At 40.5% G+C, this 23,257-nt stretch overlaps 1 protein-coding gene across 7 annotated transcripts in view; it reads left to right on the top strand.

Annotated features, from left to right (window-relative positions):
- NFAT5 (nuclear factor of activated T cells 5) overlaps positions 1 to 23,257 on the top strand; it is a 65,708-nt gene that overhangs the window by 21,279 nt on the left and 21,172 nt on the right. For 3 of the 7 annotated variants that reach the window (XM_083851825.1, XM_083851823.1, XM_083851824.1), the window contains exons 2-5: positions 3,123 to 3,248; positions 15,322 to 15,880; positions 20,395 to 20,587; positions 22,942 to 23,132. In XM_083851825.1, coding sequence (XP_083707951.1) covers positions 3,123 to 3,248; positions 15,322 to 15,880; positions 20,395 to 20,587; positions 22,942 to 23,132 — 1,069 coding nt within the window. Of the gene's footprint in view, positions 1 to 3,122; positions 3,249 to 9,744; positions 9,764 to 14,798; positions 14,861 to 15,321; positions 15,881 to 20,394; positions 20,588 to 22,941; positions 23,133 to 23,257 lie in introns of those variants that run through there. The other 4 variants (XM_083851826.1, XM_083851827.1, XM_083851829.1 and 1 more) reach the window with 4 other exon arrangements.

Genomic DNA, 23,257 nt, shown 5'->3' on the forward strand with positions numbered 1-23,257 from the left:
TCGTGTCCAGGCTGCTGCTCTTGGCCCCGCTGCGCTGGTGCTGAGCTGCGGTAACGAGCAACCCTGCTACCGTATTGCTTTAATTGGTTTTCATTAATATTTCAACTCTGAATGCTTCGTGCAGGTTCAAGCAGCGCGCTGGCAGAATCTTGTGCTCCCCAGATGTCAAACTTTGCCGTGTGGGGTGCTGGCTCGGTATCTGGGGCTGGGCTGTGCTGGTGTAGCCACGTGAAATGCAGTTTTCTGACCTGGCAGCATAACTGGCAGGCACATCAAAGTTACAGGCAGCTGATCGGAGAGATTACGCTGGCAGCATAATCGGATAAAGGGCAGTTGAAGAAACTTGACACTTAGAGTTCTTTTTTGTAAATCTGCCCTTCCCCGTGTGTCCTTGATTTCAGTACCGGGATTTGCGAGGCCTGGGCTCACCTAGTTAGTCCAGTGAGGCATTTGGAGGGGTGATGCGAGGTTTGGAAGCTCGTTGCGAGGAGGGCGTGCGATAGCCGATGGCACGGATGCGTGGCACAGAAACTGGTGGAGGTTTGTGTGTGGGGCTGAGCATGAGCCTCTTGGCTGCTGCTGAGCATTTGTTAGCTTTATTTTGCTCGTGTGTGGATCTTGTTTATACTTCATGGCAACAATAATCCTGAAATTGAGGTTCAGTTTTTTCTATATAGTGAAAGAAAATGTATTTAAGGAGAATGTTGGGTAGAAATGGAGCTGCTGCTAGAGAAGAACGGGATCTCAGCATCAACAGATACGTTCTTCAAGGGGATTTAAAATAAGCAATAAATTACGAGGCACTTGTGCTGTCAGCTGACTGAATCCTGACTCCTTTACTCAACACAGTGGCTGCTGAAGACAGGAATTTTGTTTACGTATTTTTCCTGCTAATTACATAGAAATACGTAATGATGCTAATTTCTTTTTTTCCCCTTTCTTTCAAAAGCAATACTGAGTTTAGATAACAACGGCTTTTTCTTTTTGTGGATGCTTTCCACATGAATAAATGCAAAGTTCTAGCAGCAGTGAGTGTGTGTGTTTGTGAGGGTGTGTGTGTGTTCAAAACCAAACAGAAACCCCAAAGTGGTGATGGAGGTGAGCTGAGAGACGAGGAAGGGAGTCAGCTATTTGAGAGCGATAGCAGGCACAGGGAGAAGCTATATCCTCTGGGAAGAATTGGTTTCCTTGCAACAACTCTAATCTTTCTGGAATTTGTCAGTTTTTGCTTTAATGCTATTTATAGCGCAGCATATATAAACATTGGCTTGTGTTTAGGTGAAAACACAAAGTTTCATTTGAAGTCTGATCAGTTCAGAGCAGGTTTGATGTGGCAAGCGTTCTTAAAGGCACCGGCACAATTCAGATTCCTGAGGAAGGTTTGGAAACGGCAGTTCCTATAGCCCGGGTCACTAGGGATGCGTGTTAGCCTGCGCCCTCGGGAAGAAAAACTGGGACGCTTTCCGCGGGCTGGGCGGAGGGCGGCCGCTCGCCCGGCGCTGGGTGCCTCCGTGGCGCTGGGTGCCGTTCCCCGGTGCCTCGGGATGGGGCTGGCGGTGTGGTGCAAGCTGAGCACGCCTTGGCTCGTAATGGTCTGGGGATCTGTGGGAATGTGCTTCATTCTAATGCTTGCTCCTGCCCTCCCCCTCCTTACCGTATTGATAGGGTTATTCACAGAGATCGTGCTTGTGGTAGATAAAATTACCGGTTCCCTGAGAAACGACACGCTTTGGGAGCTCTGGATCTGAGCGTCCCTTTAAAGCAGCAGATTTGACCGAACCTTTGTCACTTTTGAGAAGTAAATATTAAAACAAACAAAAAAACCCCTCAAACACAAAAACAAACCCTAAAGCTCAGTCCTACCTCATTACTTCATCGGCCTCCTGAATCAAGATACTCGTCTTGAAGAAAATTTGTAATTCAGCAGAAAATAGACCAACACGCACCTCGTGGTTTCCAAACGCCACGTTCTATTTGGAGACATTTTTGACGTATTGACAGCAGTGCCAGTGGCCGAGCTTATAGGGGCCATTCAGCATGGAAATAAGTAAATGTTTTCTCTGAAAGCTGTTGGGATTTTGTGGCTCACAAAGTATGCTGCCAGGCTCTGTCGCTAACGCTTTTTGTATGGGAGCAGATTGGCGTGAATGACACTTGCTGCTAAGTTTTACTGCCCAGCTGGGAAGCAGAGCGACAATGACTTTAAAAATCTGCATCGAGTTTTCCATACCTGTCTCAGGCACACAAATAATATTTATAAGGGATTTTCCTAGAGTTCTGTGGTGCAGAGCTGTCGATTCAGCTTGCATCTGTTCAGCGGGGCTGTTTGCATCCCCGCCTCGGGCGTTTGAAACAGCCGTGCATCTTTCATGGGTCCTCTTGAAGAGCTGCACTTAGAACTGCGTGCCCGTGCCGAAGCGAAGCTGTAATTATCTCAGGTAACCTAATGATGCGTTCGGAGTCGTTCCGTGCAGCGAGAGCCCTTCCCAGCCGGGTGACCTGCTGCCAGCCCGTGTGCCTGCGCTGCTGCGCCTTGCGGCTCTGCGACCCAAGTCACAAATCCCTTTTCGGCGGGTCAGAGAGCATCCCGTGAATGCCGGTTGGCGCTAGCAGTTTTCCTAGCAGAGACTGCTTGCTTAGGAGCCTCTACGTCACTTTATCAAAAAGCTCGAGGCAAGAAAAATGGAAGGAAGGAATCTTACGTAACGAGCTGATGCTTTCCTGGGAAGACTTTGTAGAATGTTGCCCAGGTTGGATTCTGGCAGCGGGTTTGTCTTTGGTTCTCATGTGATTCTTGGTATCTGCCGTCAGCTCTTTCATTCTGAATGAGTACAGCTTCTGTGGAAGTTCATGAATTATTTCTTTGTTTGAACAAACTTGTGTGTTTTCGTTTCAATCTTGAGAACGTGTATCTTCGCGTTTCCGTGGTTTGTCTTCTGAAATAACTTTTATTCCACAATGTTAGGGTCTCCGAGTACCTAATGTAACTTTTTAGGAAGGTTCTGAGAACGTCACATCATAGGTCATATCTTTTTAGACAAAAACATTATTTCTTCTCTCTTACAGAACACGAATATTTCTTAACAAACCCTTTTCCTTTTTGTTTTCCATTCGTTCAACAGAATCTGTCTATGACCTTCTCCCAAAGGAGCTGCAGTTACCACCTTCCAGAGAAACATCTGTAGCATCCATGAGCCAAACAAGCGGTGGCGAGGCAGGTTCGCCTCCTCCAGCTGTAGTCGCTGCTGGTAAGCATTCTCATTTATTCAGTTGCTTTGTTAAGGTTTGTAACATTCTGGCCAACATGAACAGTGCTGGCAAAGTTTTGATTGTAAAAAGCTTGTGGAGAAGTAGCCAAGTTCATTCTAGGAGAATTTAGGTAGTATAAATCAAGCTAAACTAGGTGATCTAAACTACCAGGTCTTCTAAATTACTGGTTACTGTATTTCATGGAGGATGTATCTATAAGAAACAAGTTATCTGTTTTGCTGTTCTGTTACTACCCTCAGCACAGGCCTGTTAATTCCTAGAATGCATTCTGTCTTCAGAGGTATACATACCTATTTGGAACTGAGTCAGAATGCTGACCGACTGTATAACAATTGTAGCAAGTGTAAAAAATGGAATAAGAGATTACATTTTGGGCCGTGAAGGTTTTTGGAGCTGTAGGGAGGAAGAAAGGTCATGTTTTCTTTTAAGAGGCCTGAGAAAGCTTAGTATTTAAACTCTGTTGCAGCACAGCTCTATTGTAATGTATTACAAAATTTACATGTGCGTGAGAATGTAATACATTAGTCAGGGTGGCACATTTGTAAACTGATAAATTAGTTAGCTTTCTAACTGACAGCGTATAAAAATGAGACATGACCTTTTTGTCTTTGTTTTCTGCTCCAGCTTACTCCTAGTCATGTTTTAGACTTTAGTCTAAAGACTCTGTCATTGGTCTTCATTAAAAATAAAGTCTGGATTTAAGGGCAAAGCTCTCATTTGTGAGGTTAGTCTTAGTGCTGGTTTGCATCTGGAATTCTTTTCAGTAACCTCTATAGATTACTAAACATCTATGCAATGAGGAATAAAGGAAAACTGATCGATGCATCTTTCTTCATTGGATGAGGGTTTTTTTTTTTTTTGCATAATTTGATCCCCGTGTTTCTTACAAGGTCATGTTCCACTTTCCGATTTGGTCTTAAGTTGTTGCTTGATTAAAATGTATATATTTAAGGCGAAGATTCTAATAGCTGCATTATTTCTTTTCCTCTGAGTTCATGTGCATTGAATATTTGTATAAGAATGTTTCCCAGATTTGCATGGCACAGGAATCCTGGTCAGAACTAAAACGACATTATTAGACTTGTTGGAGAAACTTTACAGCACTGCTCACCATTCATGTTTTGCCAGACCTCTTCTGAGAGAACCTGTGGATTTAACTGTGTGCAGTGGAACTTCAGTTTGTATGTGGGGGAAAAAATGGATGTTTTTATTAATAATGTTGAAAGGATTTGATACGTTTGTATCACTTATTCAAAAATAATTTGGGCATGTATTTCTAAAGTCAACATATTTAATGATTGGCTTTGTTCAAAGATACAGCAGTGACTAAATCCTGTAGAAACCGAGATCTTAAAAACAAAACAAAAATAGCACAAACCCTGTTACACTCTAAATCCACAGATGGATGCAAACTGCTAATTAATTCTGTATCTAACAGAGAGAATTAAACACTCGAGATGAATGGAACTAAATGTCTGTTTCCTGCAGGTATTTAGTGTATGCTAACAGCCAGTCCAGTTCCTTCTAAAAAACTAAGAAGGTGTTAGCTGTGTTTGGGCTAAACTGCAGCAAGATTTTCTTTAATGAAAAACTACAAATAGTGTAGAGATTTATTTGCAAACGCTGAAAGGGGGGGAGACACTCATTCAATCAAGAACACTTTTCAGCATCAGAGACGGTGGTTTCACAAAGACTTCAAGCTGGCAGTCCTGCCAAAGAAGAGGGTTTTGTCTGCGTGCTGCCCAGCGTGCTGGCTGAAGGACCTGCTCCAGGGGCAGGTTGTCCCCCTTGGCTCGCAGCCCGTCTGCAGGAATGCTTGTGGTGCCGTGAGGCAGGGAGCACTGCAGCGGGAGGAAGGAGCAGTAAGACGAGGTGGAGCGAGCTTCTCAGTGCCTGTCAGTTCGTGATGGCTTCAGTTGTTTACTGAGCTGGGGCTTTGGAGGCCTTCCACGAGCGTTGTGACGAGACAGTTAAGTGTCTGGGTGCCATTAAAACTTGGATCGGGAGCATTAGGTGTACAAGAAATGACAGTTCTCCAAGTTGTTAAAAAAAAATATTATGAAAACAGAGCAAAGACTAGTTTGTTTTCATTGGTTATGTCACTTTCCACTACAGTGAGGGCTAGAACAATTGAATCTTGGTCTTTTATAAACATATAATTGTGATGACCAGGATAATTCCACAGTCAGTTGCGCTGTGTACACATGTAGGGAGAGATAAGCCCCGGCCCAAAGCAGCGTGGCTGCTGCTTGGAGAGGGAAGCGGGTGCCCGACTCCCCGTGGCTCTAGGCAGACTCAGCCAGGGGATGATAGCAGGTAGTTTTTGTGTAGCGTCTTAGTGGTTTGTTTTCCTCTCCTCCACCACACACTTGAAAGAAAATAGTGCATCTTAGAGAAGCGTTTACCTGGAAAGCAGGACTGCAGGCTGCGCTCCAAAACAGGGGGCACAGCGAGCAGCTCTAATTTCTTAACAGGAAAAGCAGCCTGTGTATATTTGTGTGTCTGTACAGGACAACATATATTTTAAATTTAATGTTAAAGACAGATTAGACAATTCATTTGTCTATTTCAAGTCCTTAATGTTTTCAGGTAGTTGACTCTGCACAGGTTGAGAGGGTGAGGGAGAAAAATGACTTTGGCAACCAATGGTCCTGTAGCGTAAACCAGTTTGTTCTGAAATCTCCCTCTTGTTTAGTCTCATTTATTTGTTGGTGGTTTTCGTCAGCTTTTACTTGCTCCAGAACTTCATTTTTTTTTGGAAATGATGAAGAAATGCTAGTTCAGCCTCCGTAGCATTGTAGGTAATCTCATTTACTCTCACTTTTTAAAGGAAGGGCTAATTTGAAATGCTGCTAGCACAGTGTATCTAGAAGTCAATAACACATATGCTTACTCTTCATAATGAGAGGATTACGTTAGAGGGAGTGATATTAAGTGATGAGGCACTTTTTTTATTATTATTTTCTTAACTACCCTGTAATAGTTAACACAGTTTTTTCTCTGCTTCCCAGGACACAGAATAAGATAGTGTCTGGCTGAAATTCAACATACTTGAGGCTTTTCTGTCAGGCACTTTGCTGTGGGGTTTTGTTCCATAAAAATACCATTATGGTTAAGAGATATATATTGCTGCAGTTAACTTCCTAGGTTTTTCGGAGGAGCAGGATGGGCTGTTTTTTAGCTATGATGACCTTGCAGGGGCAGACTTCTAGTTCTTCCATTTTGAAATATGTCTTGCAATTTACAGAACATCTTTACAAGTATTAAAATGGAATGTTGCTGATTGGATTCATTAACTTGTTAATAAATGTGTATCTCATATTCATTAATCCAGACAAAAGGGCTATTACCCACCCTCTGAATAACAATCAGGCAAGTATAATTTAATAGAACTCTAGGATTTTGAGCTGTGATGTTCGCAACCTAAGCTGCTATCTCAAGCTTTAATTCTGTTATACTTCTGGAAAGTGGAAAGGAGGGAAAGGATTTGGTTTTACTCCTAGAAACTGTTCTCTCTGCTTGCTGTGTGCATTACAAATGTCTTTGTTCAGGGGACAGGAAAAAGAGGACTTTGCCTGGTGCAGTTCCATGAACACATTAAGTATGAATCATCTTACAGACTCTTGAACTACATGAAGGTGTCCTGTTGAGAAATATCATTGTAAGCTGTGGCTGGAGACTTCTTACATGAAATAAGTGTGGCTGAGGCTTTAATAACGCCTTCTGCACAGTCTTTTAAGCTCCAGTTGTAAGGAGGGATGCCCGATTCTTTTCAGTTGCTTGTAAAGGCTGACTTTTTTTTCCCCACTGTTGATCAAGACACACTGAACAAGTACTTCAAATGCTTAAAAGTCAAACTGCTAATTCAAGTCCTTCATCAAAGGTGTCCTTCTAGTTAGTAGGTCAACACCTTGTCCTTGTCTTTTGGGGATGATTCCAAAGCATTTTCAGCCATGTACTTTAAACAAGTGTTGCATATTCATCTTTTATTTCCAGTGACAAGAATGCTCAAACCTTCAGAGCCTCAGTGAAGAAAACTGTTGCATCTTCTTATCATCTGTTCCTTCTTTCTGTAGCAGAGTTTTGGAATGAGCTTCTTCAGCTTGTTGATGATCTCTTATGCTGCTCTCCATTTACCAGAGGCAAATATATCCTTCCATATTTTCGTATTGCTCTTCAGGATATTATTTCCTGTGTCGTTTCCATTCTGACATTTTCCAGTTCTTATCTGAAATTGAATTCACAAAGAGTGGTGGCGGTGTAACAAAGGGGGAAAAGAGGTTTTTTTGCCATTGAAATGTGTTTACTGAACACTTTCTGCATTCTTCACATTTAGATACAGTTAAACTGTTATGTATTGAATTTTTCTGTCTTAGGTTTGTATCCTAGGAAAATATTTGTTAAATAAAGGAATTTTACCTTTTTGTTCCAATTTTGTACCCCTTTTAAGTAAAGGGACAAACTACTTGTCCCAAATAGAAGTAATTTGCTTTTTTGGTCAAAGAGCTGTAATTGAAGTACTTGGTATAAGTGTTTCTGGTCATTTTAATTATGAAAATAAAGCTTTGCTTCTAAATCGCTACTGTAGCAAAATGGATTAAAAATACTTGGATTACCTGCAGGGTAGAGACCAAGCGCTAAGGATATGGGTCATTTTCCCCTGAGAAGATAAAGCTTTTTACATAATTTCCAAGCTAAATATTCTAATACAGCTTCAAAATGAAGACATGTTTTGTTCTCGAATAGTTAGACTTCTTAATTTTTATTTTTAATGAAAATATTTTCTTGGTTTGTCATCCTTCCTAGTGTCATTAGTCAGTTTTTCCTGTTGATACAGAAATAATTACCAGAAATTTCAAAGGGGATACGAGTGCCACTACGAATTCTGCTTTCCTGGGCTTATAATTACATGATGTAAACAAACGATCAGGAAAAGAAAGATTCTTCTTTGTAGTCGATCTCCAATGACTGTAAAAACTTCCATTTCTTTGTAGGCCGTTCCCTTCCCCTTCCCACCCCCTCCCGGCTGGAAGCGCCTTCCTGTCACCTCCTGGAGGACGTCTTCCAGGGATGGCTGTCTGCCGCGCGCTTCTCTCGCTTGCGCCAAACGCTTCTTTCTTGTGGAATTAATCTAAGCCAGACCATAATGCTCTAGAAATTCACCTTCCTGCTGCCGAGTCCTGGTGCAGTGCCCAGGCCGCTCTGGTTGTCGGCACTAATGCCTCCGAACCAGTTTGTTTTCAGGAGCCCGCGCGCCCCGAGGGGCTGCCGCAGGGGCCGGGGGAGGCTCCTTCATCGCTGCTGTGGGTGAGCACTCATCCCTGGGGAATGCCGAGGAAGAAGGTTTCTCTGATCGTTTCCGTTTCATGGAAACCTTTTAGGTGTGTTCTCTGTAACTTCAGTTAAAGTACTGGAGTCCTGTGGGGCTGTGCGCGCACTGGGCGCGTCTGCTGCTCTGCGTGGAGCAGAGCCTGCTGATAACTGCACGTGAGGATTGCATAGATATACCCCAGATCTTCTTTTTTTTTCGAATTAAAGTTTGTTTTCAGTCTTCCTGAGTCTTACAGAGCCAGTAAGCCCCATTTTTTCCAGAATACTGACTCAGACACAAGCTGTTCTATTGTTCTGAGAGATTTCGGATGGCAAATTCTTACACTGAGTGGCTCCTATTCTTATGTCAAAAGGGCTCGAGAAATGCTTGTGACAGGAGAAATTCTTGTTCCTTAATAAATAATGAAAAAACAAGTAAGAGAAGGGTAAAAGGAGAACAACCTTGACGTGCTCCTGTTTGGGCACTTGCAGTACCGGCATCGAAGACTTCCTGAAGGCCAAGAGGAGTTCTTAAGTCCTTAGAAAAAAAATGACCATGGACCTAAAGAACAAGAGAGGCCATTTCCTAATGTGAAGCGTTCTTTGTTGGACCCATCGGTCACGATATCGTTGTACAGTCGCTCTTTCAGGGCAGTGGGCTGTGGAGGGAGCTGAGGGACAGACAGGTGAGAGCTTGCAGAGAGCAGCTGAGGGGGCCTAGAGTTCTGCCTTGCCTGGCTCCGAGCCGGGAGGGACCCGAGCTAAACGGGACTGCTGGGTCCGAGCCGCTCCCAGAGGTTCTGCTGAGATACCTGAACTCGGTGCTAATTGAATAATGGATGTCATTGGTAATAAAAACAGATTGGTGTATTCACCCAAATTATAATGCACTGCTTGGTTCAGCATGTGAATGTAAGGGGAATTTACACTGTTGGGCTTAATGTAAATTAAATTAACCTACCTATCTTGAATCTGAGTGTTTTTTAATAACTGGTGAATTGGATTGCTTTATTATATTTGCTGGGATGCTAGTTTTTTTTCTCTATTAATACACTTAACTTGCATTCTAGCTTCGCCATTCAGAGACAGGCATCGTGTGGTGGGTTGTGTGACAGTGTCTGTCAATAGTGAAGACAAATAGTGCCAGAGACACTTAACCCATCCAATCTCACCCAGGGTATAGGTCGGTCTTGTTTTCAGACTTCTTCATAAGTCTCTTTTCTTTCTTTCTTTTTTCCTTTTTTCTTTTTTTTTTCTTTTTTTTTTTTGTTTTGTTTCTAAATAGTGGATTGATACTGATTTGAAACTAAACTCTTTTTGGAAAAGTTTTTGACTTTACATCAGTAATACAAGAAGAAGAAATGTAGAACCCCAAGTTTGGCATGTGAGGTGTTGAAAGCAGGTTTGCAGCCACTTTGTAAGTTCTGGTTTTCATCTGTAAAGCCTTTGGCAATGCAAGGGTTGATGCTGGAAATTTTGCACATAGTATCCTTCTGGTTTTGTTCTGAACTTGTTCTCCTGCGTCCAGTGGTTCTGTGAATAAACAAATTACACAGAAAATTATTATAAAAAACACGACACGTTACATAAATGAACAAATTTAATGAAGAGGCATATTCCACGTAGTGGGCTTATAAATGACTCAAACCACACCATGTGTGGTGAGGTTTTTGATGCTTAATTGTTCCCTGAAATACCATAGTGGATCACATGGGATGCAAGCTAGAAAAAGACAAGTCCTTTAATGGCCCTTTGCTAGTCCTGGCTGTTTGTGCACAGGTGGCAGGAAGACTTGTAAAACCCCAAATATCTCCAGTTTATTTGCATTAATTTTCAATCTTGAGCTTTCCAGTCTGGGAAATAAGTTGCTTTGCACTCCAGCTGCAATCAAAAAAAAGACGTCATTAGGACACTGCTTCTTTGGGAAGATTGGGTAATCCCTGTTGTATGGAAGGATCTCCTTGGGAGGACTGAACAAGGATTTCAAGATTGGCTCTGCGTGAGTTTTAGCCAAAGACAAGACTCCCTCAATGCCAAGCAGTGTTTTTTTTCTCCGTTTCAGACGTTTTTTAAAAGGCTGAATGCCTTGTTTGACTTCACAAGATAATAGGATGTAGAAATATATGTCACTGCCTTAGCTGGCAATTCAGGAGGTAATAAATTTTCTTTATACAATAGCTTGTTATTGAAAAGAAAAAGAATGCGCTGATTTGCTGATGGGGATGCTCTTTGCTACGTGTTCCCTTAGTTTCTCATGCTTAACTAGCCTGTGATTTTTAGCAGCATGCATTCGTGCCACATGCGTGTTGCATCCCTTCTGCCACTGCCTGCTTTTTGTTTTCAGAAAGAAACTTGAATTATTCAATCTCTTGGTTGTGAATGTAATTTTGGTCACTGCCCCAAAATAAATGAAACGTATGGGAGCAGAAGGCCCCTTTTTAGGCTTTCTGGGAAGCAAATGTACAAATGACTGGTATCATGAACAACTGAAATTTCTTTGAAAGTTGGTCTTCCTAGGAGTAGTGCGGAGTAATTAGTTCTTTGTTTGCATTCTCAATTCCGACACCGGCCAGTTAATTTGTTAGCTCTTGGTTATTTTGTCTTTCATTTACATTCTGCAGAATTACTTATTATTGATGTGCAAATTATGATGTCCAAAACAGAATGAGAAATTCCTTATATTGAACTATCTGATATCATTCTACCTAGCTGAGATAAGAAAAACTGGTAAGACAGGCAACAAATTCTGAAATAGTTCTTTCAGCTGTCTTACGTGGCATAGAGGTGGCAAGCAGTGGATTCAGGAGGTTTAGTTTCCACAGTGATCAAGGTTGATTTAACAGGGAAGTAGTTTTCTTTTGTCTCTCTCACTTTTTGTTAAAAAAAAAAAAAAAAAAGAAAGAAATAAACCCACAACGTTGTGAGGCTGGTGTGTTTTTCATTTATAGCACTGTGGCTGTGTACTGGCCGTAACATGCACTTGGCTTACATTCAGTGCTGGTGCTCTGAAAGCAATTTTTATTTTGAATGTGTTAAAATATTATATCAGTCTTAAATTTCAAAATGTGCGTGCTCATTCAAACTATATGTTTGTCACTGCAAGCACTGTTAAACTGCAAGTGAAAGAGCCACCCGTAACAATCCCGGAGGTGTCTGAGAAAGCAAATCTCAGCGACACGAAATGTGCGAGGTGTGTTCGCTTCCCCTGCAGCCAGGCGTAGCCATCAGCCCGAATGCCCAGTGGTTATATTTGGGTTATTTTCTGGGTGTTGGGGAAAAATTCCTTCCTCAAAAACAGGAAAAGCAAAATGCTTTCACCTTCTAAAGCAATGCCAGTCAAACTGAATTACTGAAAACTGTAGAATAAACTCCTTTGGACTGTAGCATATTCAACCAAGAGATCTCCTTTGGGTGTCAGATACGCATGTGTAGTCACAGGCTTTAGAGTAAACTGATACAACAAAATGGGAGCCATGTAAAAGACGGAGTGTTTTTTTTCATTATAGTAACTTTTCTGAATTCTTACTTGGTTGATCCCATTTACTTATTTAGTAGCTCAAAGGAAAATGAGTCGGATAAAGGACTGCAGACCCTGTGAAAAAAACACAAATTTTATTAATTTTTTTCAGTATTTGTATGACTTAAAATATTCATAAAGCAATTATTAATTTCTCCCCCCAGATATATTTTACATTTTGTATTTGGCTATTCTGATACAGCCAGCTCGTTTCATTGCCTTTAATATTTGCCATACGTTCTCACATGTCGTTAGTTATGATGGAGAAAGCGCTGGCCTGCACATGCTTTAACACGTGCATGTTTGTGGATGGCAGTGACATTCATTTGAAAAGATGTATGGCTAAAGAGGGGTTTTCTTGCCATTATTGTCCAGCTTGATACTAATGTTTCCATGATTTAATTTTATTGATACACTGGGATGTGTCTGACAAGTGGAGGAGAGTGTAACCAGTGCATAAAGGACAGTAATTGTTTCCTCCTTATCCTCATAAAGGAAAACCACGTATGTTCATACACGGTCTTTTATTTTAACTTCTAGGAAAAAAGCTGGAGGAGAAATTGTTTTGGGAACCTGGTAGCTATAATGATAGCAATGTTGCTAAATGCTGCACCTTAAAGTAACGTTAGCAGCTGTTTTAGCTTTATACTGAAAGTATTTTGTTTAGTGATTATTTTTTTTCTAGGAAAGTGAAGCAAAAGTGCAGCTGTTGCATTTCTGGAGAGGATATGCATGGAGCCACTTGATACGCAGGCTGTGCTCAGTCTTTGGCAGACCTGTTCCAATGCAGACCTGCGTATGAACGTGACTAAGTTTTTCTTACCAGTCTTCCGAAAAAAACCTTTCTAAAACTTTTGCAGTATTTGCTGCGAAAAGAGAATCCTTGGTACTAAGCTCTCTATAGAGGAGGAAATGTCTTCCAATTCTAGAGCCCTGCTACCTGGTTTAACGTACGTAATTATTTATTTGTCAGTCTTTGTCACAGACAGGAAAACATGAGATCCGCATACACTGCATCATCATGTACGTGATGCTCAGTTTCATCTGTTTAAAAAAAAATAGAATTGATTTTTTTTTAACTAGGGGAAGTACTGCTAGTCAGCAGTCCAGCTCTGCAGCGTCGCTGCTGTGGGCTCAGCGTCTTCAGTTCACAAACATTTGCGTGCAGCACATATGCTGTATGCATGTTGCATATTTGCATTTCTTTCTAATGAATGGAAACTAATTCTATTTAAAAAAATGTAAACATCACAAATAGCAACGGTCTATCTCAACTCAAAGTGGCTGCAAATCAGCTCCTATTGTCACTGAAATTAATATCTAGATTTAATAGTTTTTGCCAATCCTGTGTTTTTGAAAAAAGCATTGCATTAATGCATGATATAGAAAGGATAAATTTGCCTTTAAATTGGAATGCAGTTCAAAGTGACTGAATTCTCCAATTTCAGCCACTATATTTGCCAAAAACAAACTGGAAAATGGAACTGGTATCATTCATCTGCTCCTGGTTCTCTGGGAGGTTTGAGGAAGGGACTTCTTATGCAGGTGAAAGCAGAACAGATTTTTTGATGAACTGCAATGACCGCTGTATTTTACTTCACTCCATTCTGAAACAGTTTAGGTTTACTTTTAATTTCATTTAGCACAGAAAAGCTGTAAGAAACCAATACCTTTTTAAACAGTCTTTGTCATCAGCCACGTGTAACCCCTGTTAATAACAAGTAGATTGGTTGATAGGAAGGTTTGCTAAATTTTGCTGCTAGTTAAATATTTATATCGTACTGAATATACTTTATTATGTTACTTTTAAGTAGCTTAAACTTGATAAAATAGTTCAACTATGTCTAAACCTTTTTAGAGGTGACAGTTCTATATAATAACCTGGATTTTAAAAAATCAACAAAAAACGAAAGGATCTTGTTTCTTATCATAACAGGTATTACCTCTACTACAGCAGTAACTAGCTGGGCAAACATACTGTATTATTACCTATTGTTTGCAAAATTAGATTCTTTCTGCAGTTCTTGTTGATTGCGTAAGGTGTGCTTAGCAGTGCAGTAGTAAAGTGGCCTCTCCCCTAGGAAGTTAAAATCTGTATATGAAACTTAATTATTCCCTAGTGAACTACAGCTGATTTAAATTTAAGACCTATGTTTGTCCTTCTTACCACTTCCTCTCAAACATTTCAGCCTACATTTTCAACTGATTTAAAATTCTTTTAAAAGTCCATTAAAATTCTCCGGTGGAAATGATTATGCTGCTTTTCAGAAATCTTCAGGATTTTGTTTTAATCAATTAGCTGCCTTTTGTATTTCTAAACCAGATTGATCTGTGGGGCTTCTGGAGAGGTCACAATCACATTGTTTAAAATATCCTGCTTAATATGAATTATTTTAGAGGTCTCTCCCAAGCTGCCCCTGTATGCTTAGGGGACTCAGCTAATGAAGACCGAGAGAAGTCTGATGTAGAATCTCAGAGACTGAGTCAAGTTACAGAAATTTCATGTTGTTTTGTATCAGTATGTCACCAATACAGCTTCTTCAACCCTGTTTTGAACCTGCAAAGTAAATAGCTCTATCGTAGTGACTGATACCAGTTCCATTTTGCCTACCAACTCAGTTGATTTTATAGTTTATTTCTCATTTATGATGGAATAATCAGCAGCTCTTTTCTCATTTATTTTCTCATATTTTTATTCCAGGATTTGCCTCTGAAGCAGGGAGTGTCTGCATTAAAAATGACCTGTAGTTCTCTGCTTCATAGGTTAGAAACTTATTTTAATATTTCGTGGCTAAGCACAGTCCCGTCTTTTCAAAACAACAAAAAAAATCCAATAATAAATGGTTTAATTGGCATTGAATGTGGATTATAAACATTTTGATTGGGGCTTCCATTATTTTAGATGAAATGGCTTATACACAAATAAGTAGTCCAGCTGAGGCAATGAAAATTCTGTTTACTTGCAGCCATTTTTATGAATTAACGTAAAGTTTTAAAAAAGTTGATTACAGCACAATGCATTCAGTCATATTTGGACATTTCCAAAGTACCGTATTGGCTAGGCTGTATTGCTTTAAGCATTTACATTCCAAAACGTACCAAATTCCAAATACTTGTTGGGGGAAAGAAATCGGTTCATTAATCACTTCACTTCAATGGGACTGCTATAGCCAGCACACACAGAACCACGTGTCTTGTATTTACTTCTAAATTGTACACCGCAGATGCTTCTTCAGCTCCTTCCTCTTCCTCCATGGGCGGTGCTTGCAGCTCCTTTACCACCTCTTCCAGTCCTACCATTTACTCTACCTCAGTCACCGACAGCAAGGCTATGCAAGTGGAGAGCTGCTCCTCAGCCGTGGGGGTAAGTAACCGAGGGGTAAGTGAAAAGCAGTTAACCAGTAACACAGTCCAGCAGCAGCAGTCAACGCCGAAGAGACACACAGTCCTGTACATCTCGCCACCACCTGAGGACTTGCTGGACAACAGTCGGATGTCCTGCCAGGATGAGGGGTGTGGATTGGAATCAGAACAGAGCTGCAGTATGTGGATGGAGGATTCACCCTCCAACTTCAGTAACATGAGTACCAGTTCCTACAATGATAACACTGAGGTGCCACGTAAATCACGCAAACGAAACCCAAAGCAGAGGCCAGGGATCAAACGTCGAGATTGTGAAGAGTCCAACATGGATATATTTGATGCCGACAGTGCCAAAGCGCCTCACTATGTCCTTTCTCAGCTCAGCACGGACAGCAAAGGCAACTCAAAAGCAGGAAATGGGTTGGTATCTGCATTTTTATTTAAAGTTCTATCGCCATATGTAAAACCAAACTAATAAAACTCCCTTCCCGCCAAGTGTTCTACTCAGGTTCTCACATAAATCTCTCCCCTTCTCTGCCATTCCGTTTTGTGTTCTAGCCCATGATAAGTTCTCACTAGAGTTGCTAATCTTTAAAGATAAAGCTAAACTTTGCCATAACAATTGGACGCAGAATCGATGAGCTTGGCTGTATTATTGTTTAAGTGAGATTCCTGAAAGATTGTGCAATCCCCCTTATAAAAAGACAATGGAAACATTGTACGTAAAAAAACCCACAAGGCAGAAGTGGACTGGACGCACCCTAAATCTTGCCGTTTGTGCAGTATTTTATGTGAGGATTTCAGTCTGGGCACTTTTCCTGCTTGTTTGTCTCTTTCTCTATTTATCAAATAGAGAGAGTGATGGGAGTAGAAGTTAATGGCTTGTTAAGATATCTCATCATTTAACGCATCCTTTACTTTTTTATAAAAATGTTAAGATTATATGGTGAACCAAATTTTGTTTTTTCTTGTGAATTCACATCTGTATTTGATTTTTTCAGAAATAAATCTCTAATCCTGTTTCTCTCTGTGCTTCTGGGTTGTGTGCATGCGTGTGTCTGTATGTGGGCACGCCTGGGTGGTGGTCTCTCATTTCTCCCACTTCACACTGTTCACTAAATGCATTTCAGTGGCTGCTTGAAGAGAAAATATCCATCAGTTTATAGTAGTGTGATTACATGTGTGTTTTTAAAAATTTTTTATTTTTTAACTTTTGGCTTTTTTAGTACTCTTAAGGTGGTCAAATGGATAGACTTGGTTATTTTCTTTTGGGGGGGGCTATTTTGTTTCACTTTTTACGTATGTGCTTGTAGTGTGTTCAGATATTAATCACAGTAATGGTGAATATTAAAATTTGCCTAATGAGATTATGTATGAATGTCTCATATTCCAAAGGGAAAGAGCCTGGAGTCTGTATTCCCAGGGTCATTGCAGTTCCATACTTAAAATTTCACTGTGAGGTGATTCTGAGAAACTCTCCAGAGTGTGCTGCTGCTTCCTGCTCTATTAGGTACATCATTTGGAAAGATGGAGCTAGCTGGTAACAAAGAGTTGGTACTATCACCTGCTCCTCCTCTCAAACCTGTACAGCAACAGTTGGGTGGGTTTTTATTTCTTCGTTTTTTGTTTTAAGTGTCTTTACAGCAAATGCTCTAAGCTTGACTGAAGTTGCCCAGCATCTCTTATTTTGGCAGCTGAAAATTTTAATGATGTAAAACGTTTGTCCCTGGTAGAACCTAGGAAGCAAACTAACATGTTTGCTTGGAACGAGGAAGCTGCTTCCACCAAGCACAAAGGAGTTCAGTCCCTCAGTTACAAAGGGAGGAAACCATTGGGAGGCAAGAATTCTGTGATTCTGGAGAGAAGTGGGAGATCTAGTAAGCTTCGGAACAGTATATGTGGTCTCAGTCTAAAACATCACAAGATTATAATACTCCCCAAAATACTAGGGACTAACCAATGAACATTGCAACACTGGCATTAGGATTCAGTGAACACAGGGTTAGATAAGCATGTATGTTTAATGTCTCGTGTACAGGCTAGATTGAACTACTGCAAAATCCTATGTAATAGAGTTGTCCTTTTAAATAAGAGCTTTGCAATAAGAAATATCTAAGGTATTAGAAAAGCTAATTCTATAGTTAGAATATAGAAATCTAGTATTACAACTCTAGATTACAGACAAGTCCAAGTTATAGTAGTGTCAGTTAAATTTTTGTTGAATTTTGCAGCCTGATGGAGTTCAGCCAAGCAAGGTCATTTACTTCTGGCTTTAAGAAAAAAGCAAGGAAAGAACACTTGGTAATTTGTGAAGCGGAAATAGTTTGTTTTAAAAGAGACTTGTAGTTGGCTTTCAGAGATAGAAAAAAGAATTTATTCCTGTGGAAACCCTTACCATTTCTGAAAGCCTTTTAAAAACGGTTGAATTGATTTAGAGCAAAGATTCTCAGCTTTCAGTCATGCTTGGTCTCGCTTTCACTTTCAGGCCTTCACTTGGAGCAGCCCTGATGCAAGGGCAGGACCAGACAAAAGTTAACTCACGAAATCTGTTTTAATAGAATCGTGGGTTTTGCCATTTATGTTTTTGTTCTAGAAAAGAAGTGCTAGCTTTGAGACATTGTCTGGTAACAATTAAGCTAATAAATAAAGGGGTGTGTGTGAGAGAGAAATATTATTTTTATTATTTGTATGTGCATGGCTACTAGAATTATATTTTGACTAAATTAAAAGGATGTGTAAATGATAAATCCTCATAATTTGAGAAGGAAGCACTGAGAAATTCTGGTGAAGTCTTTAAAATTACTTTCATGTTCATCTAATCTGACTGAAAATAACAATTACTTCAAGTTCCTAAAGGGAAGATTTTCCAAATAATTTTTAGGTGTCATCTCTTTAGATAAATACTACAATGTGTAAAATGTCAGTGTGTTGACAATGGACTTGGGTTTTAAGAGTGAAGTAATTTTAGGAAAACACAAAGATGTGCTGGAGAGGCCAAAGTGTCAATGTCCCCCTGGTAAAACTGTATTTTGAGCGTTAAAAGTGAATTTCATTTTAATGGCTGCCTCTCTGACTTTACCCTTCAAAATCTTGTACTTTAGTCCTGTGTATTAACTTATTTAGCTGGAATTCCCAAGTATGAGAAGGTCAGAGTATGCAGTCCACCTGCTGCCTTAATTCCAGTGAGGTGACAGGCGCAGCCTGCCTGATGGAGGCGAAGGAAGCACGGGTTCTGAATAACGGGGTTGTGTGGTTGTGGCTGAAGTTGCTCTTTGAAATTCCTTTTCAGATTCCCTGTGGGATGCTAATAGACTTTAGTCAAGTAATTTAAAATTCTGAATAAGAACAAAGAGAAGGCATTGACTGAAAGTTCGTAAATGTATTCCTCTTTAATTGCTGGTCCATTGGAGTAATGTCCTGACAGGAAGTACAGAGAAAGTGATAATCTAACAGGCTTAAATTCAAGCACTGCTTTTGCTTAACTTGTACAGAAGCAAAGAGCATAGTGGTGTTAATTGCAGTTTATTTAGTGTATTGCAGGTTTTGTATGTGCTAGTTGAAGAAGACATGTCCCTTTTATTTTCCTAAAATATGGCATATTTTTACATGGCTTTTTTCTTCTCAACCAGCCTGTTAACCTTGAGTATGGCTGAGTAACCAGGACTTCTTGACATGGTGTTAGTGCAGGTTTTTATAACCTCCAGACTGCCCCATCGCCGCTACGTGGCTGATGCAGGCCGTGAGACGAGCCTGAGGCCGCGAGCAGTAGGCTCGCTGGGTGCTGACACAGGTAACCATCAGTAATCCTCAGGAATAGGGAGAAAAATGAAATTCAAGCACAGCACGAACCTCATAACAGCTCACCAACGTACATCGCAACCCTGTGTTACTTGTATTAAAAACTTTGGAAGGTTTAGCGGAAGTAAGAGCATGACAGCTGGGACCTGGATAAATTCTGCATGTTGCACATTGAAACAGGATTCTTTTTTTGTTTGTTTTTTAGCAGATCACAACTGTGATTTAAAACTGCTTTTTTCAGTCTTTAACAGTTAAAAGCTACTTTCTGGTAGATCAAAAAAAAAAGGAGTTTACATTCTGCATAAACTCATCGAGCTCTTTCTGCCTGTCCCATTTGCTGTGACATGTTTACATTTGTTAATGTTAGATGGGTTTGATGGACTTCAGGATAATTATACAAACCTGCTCCGTACAGGATCAAGCGTTATCTTCCCTTGTGCTTTAAAGAATTGACCACGTAACATTATACTTTGGAGGGCTTCTTTATTCAGCTTTTAATTATGGAACTGATCACAAGTACAGTACATCTTGAGGTATGCACCTGGAAAGAAACAGTCTTTTTGCATATACTGCAACTTTAAAATTTGTGCAGTTTTGTCAGAGCCTTTTACAACAACAAATCTGTTTTTAACATAAATTTATCAATTTTGACGGAAACTGGTATTTGAGTTTGCATGATGTACATGTTTAGGAGGAGACAGGCATGAGGCTGTTTTCCTATTTAAAGAAGTATCATTTAACCTTAAATCCATTCGGCGTGTGTGTTACATACGTGTATTTTTAACAGAAGCGAAGCAGTTTATTCCAATAATACCAAGCTGTATCATATACTTTGAGAACAGCAGGTCGTAAGGCTTCTATTTGTTAACGCAGTTTAATGCTAAATGCTCTTCCCTTCCTTTATGTTTACTCTATGAAAAGCAGTTGCACTGGATGGAAGAGGCAGGGAAGCACCATTCCTCTTCATCCTGCAGGTTTCGTTCTCTGTCAGAAAGAGAATTCCCATGTTTGCTCACAACCGTGCATCTTCTGTACATTAATACATGCTCCTTACTTTTGTAGCTTTTCTGTGATTTCATTTGTTTTTATTGGCGAGCTGCTTATAACGTCTTTAATGGTCTGCTTTGACTTCTCAGAGCACCAGAGAGCCAGAAAGGAGCTGGAGGGAAGAAGACCCCAATGTTGTGTGGTCAGTATCCAACTAAAAGTGAGGGGAAGGAGCTGAAGATAGTGGTACAGCCGGAAACCCAGCACAGGGCTCGTTATCTGACTGAAGGCAGCCGAGGCTCAGTGAAAGACCGGACACAGCAAGGTTTTCCAACTGTAAAGGTAGGCTGTTCGGTATCAGGTGATCCGGGGATTCCTTTCCAAGCGATACTTTAGTAGAATGGGAACTGGTTCAGTTCAGATAAGACCTAGAATTTCTACTTTTAGAGGAAGGGGAGGAGACCTTGCAATCTCTTTACTGCAAAGGCTGTAGAACTGTACTGTCTCTCTTCTTTTGAGTACAAAGACATCTATCTGCATTACAAAATTACAGGAGGCAGGAAATGTTATGTCAAGGCAATGATACCTCATCTGTGATGCATATCCTGTTAGATTCACAATTAGGTGAACTGTGTGTGAAGAGGTAGACACTTGAAGCATACAAAAGTAGGAGAGCAAAATGCTGTAACTGTTCAATGGCTGATGATAGTGGGTCGTCATTATGTCTTACTGGTAAGAATATAAAACTAGGTTTCGTTCCAAAAGACATGTAAAAGGTGGTTTGTTTTTTTTAATGAGAAGTATCAGAATCCGCATACTCAGTACCTGTTTTTCAAGCAGAGTCACAAAGATCTGTTAACTGAGGTGTGTGTTATGGATCTTACTGCTCATGGTTAGCAGTAGAGTGAAGCATGTGTGGATTAGTAGAACTGGGCAATGGGGGAAGAAAAAAGGAAGCAGTTGTATGCATGCTTAACAGATGCAGCCTGTTTCCTGTATGGACTTTGGTACCTGTAAGTTTAAGTGGTGTTGGTCGCTTGCTATGAGGCAGCGATGCACAGCACAGAGGCCTGAATGATGCCCTTAATCCTTCTGATCGAGGGCAAAGATCTGGATAAGAGAAGATGCAGTCAGCAGCTCAGGCAGTTCAGGAGGCCTTGCATAGCTGATTTCTCCAGCAAGCATTGTTTCTTTCTCTGCCTTGCTTTATTTGAGGGGAGCTGATATAATTTGCCTTACTCAAAGAGGGGAAAAGTTGCTCGTGATCAGGCTTGCTAGGTTGCTGAGGAGGGCGCTGCTGTGAGTTCCTCAGGGGATGAGGACCAAAGCCCAGATGAAGAGGAAGAGCTACAGATGGAGGAGAAACATGAGGAAGAAGGTTACAGAGAGGTCTTTCACATTCCTGCTCAAGAGGGAGAACATTCAGTTTGTCTGGTGATGTACAGAATGTGAATTTGCAGGTCCTGCTGTAATGCTGTACTTGGAGATAAGCAGAAGAAGTGATGTCAAATATCACAAAAGTTGCACTGATCTCAGTATGATTGTGACAGTGGGCACCAAAATGAATACAGGCCAGCATTGCATGCTCCTTGGAAATAAGGCAGATAGCATCCTGGCTGTACTGCAAGGATGGTGGCCAGCAGGCAAAGCAAGCAGACAACCACATTTGTTACCATACCAAAAAAAACCCAAACATTTCCTCTAATACTTTTTTTTTTTTTAGTTATTCCACTTTGAGAAAGTAGCAAAGCAGTTCAGACCAGGCTGATTTATCAGGTCCACAAAGGAACACTTGTTTTCAGTGCAAGCCTTAATAATTTGTGCTGACAGAGTATAGAAATGTACTTATCTCTGAAGTCCAGTTCAACAGCATTGCAAGCATCTCCAACACTTTACTCGGTCCTCTTCAGTAATGCTGAAGTCCAGTAAAGTTTCCTAAGAAAAGAATCCATTCATATACTGCTGTTGCTATGGTGATTTAGTGCTCGTTTATGTGGATTTTCTTAATGGGCCTTTGTTCATGTGAACTTCCTTTTAATTCCTTTTCCAGTTCCCTTTAGCACCCGTCAGAGAAAATTTTCTGTTTGGAAGAGTTTCATGTTACTGAATGCCTGGAAGCCCAAGCTTGCTTTACCAGTAGGCAAACGAGTTCCTACCCTGCATACATAAGTCTAATTGAGTTGGACAGTCAAAATGAGTCAGTGGATCTTCAGGAAATCTGAGCTAAGGGTAGGGAAAAAAAACAAAACAAGTACACAAAGGCCAAGAGGTTTTTTTTTGTTGTTGTTTGTTTGCTTGGTTTCATACTTCCTAGTATCCCACCTACCTGCTGTAACCTAGTGGCTCCTTTTGGATGTGAGGGGCATACTGTGATCTTAGTATTCCTAATTTTTTTGCAAACCAGCTAAGAACTCCAAAATTAACTATATGTATATATATATGTGTATATATATTCATTTCAACCATGTGTTAAATGACGTATTTGTCTTTCAATAGATGAGCAAATGACAAAAGATTAAAAACATTAATTACCTTTTGTTTATAAACTAGATTAAAAAAAATCATGCTTCCCTAGGATTGTTTCCAGCAACATTAGGAGCAGATTTGCTTCAAGTTCAGCAGCATAAAATATTCCTGATTTTAATTAAAAGGCTTTGCTGGTCAGTCAAAATATGATTCATGCTGCTGTGTTTCAGCTGGAAGGTCACAACGAGCCGGTGGTGCTGCAGGTATTCGTGGGCAATGACTCTGGCCGAGTGAAACCACACGGGTTCTACCAGGCCTGCAGAGTTACTGGGCGAAACACTACTCCCTGTAAAGAAGTGGATATCGAGGGGACTACTGTTATTGAGGTTGGACTGGACCCTAGCAACAACATGACACTTGCGTGAGTAGCTATTTTAATTATATATTTTTTTTAATTTATTAGCTTGTTTTCAGAAACTGGCTTTCCTCTTTCAGTTAGGTTGTTTGGTATCTCAGCACGTCAGGCTCTTTGTGAAGCTACATGAG

Source organism: Anser anser (genome assembly GCF_964211835.1).
Source record: "Anser anser genome assembly, chromosome: 11".
Classification (NCBI taxonomy): domain Eukaryota; kingdom Metazoa; phylum Chordata; class Aves; order Anseriformes; family Anatidae; genus Anser; species Anser anser.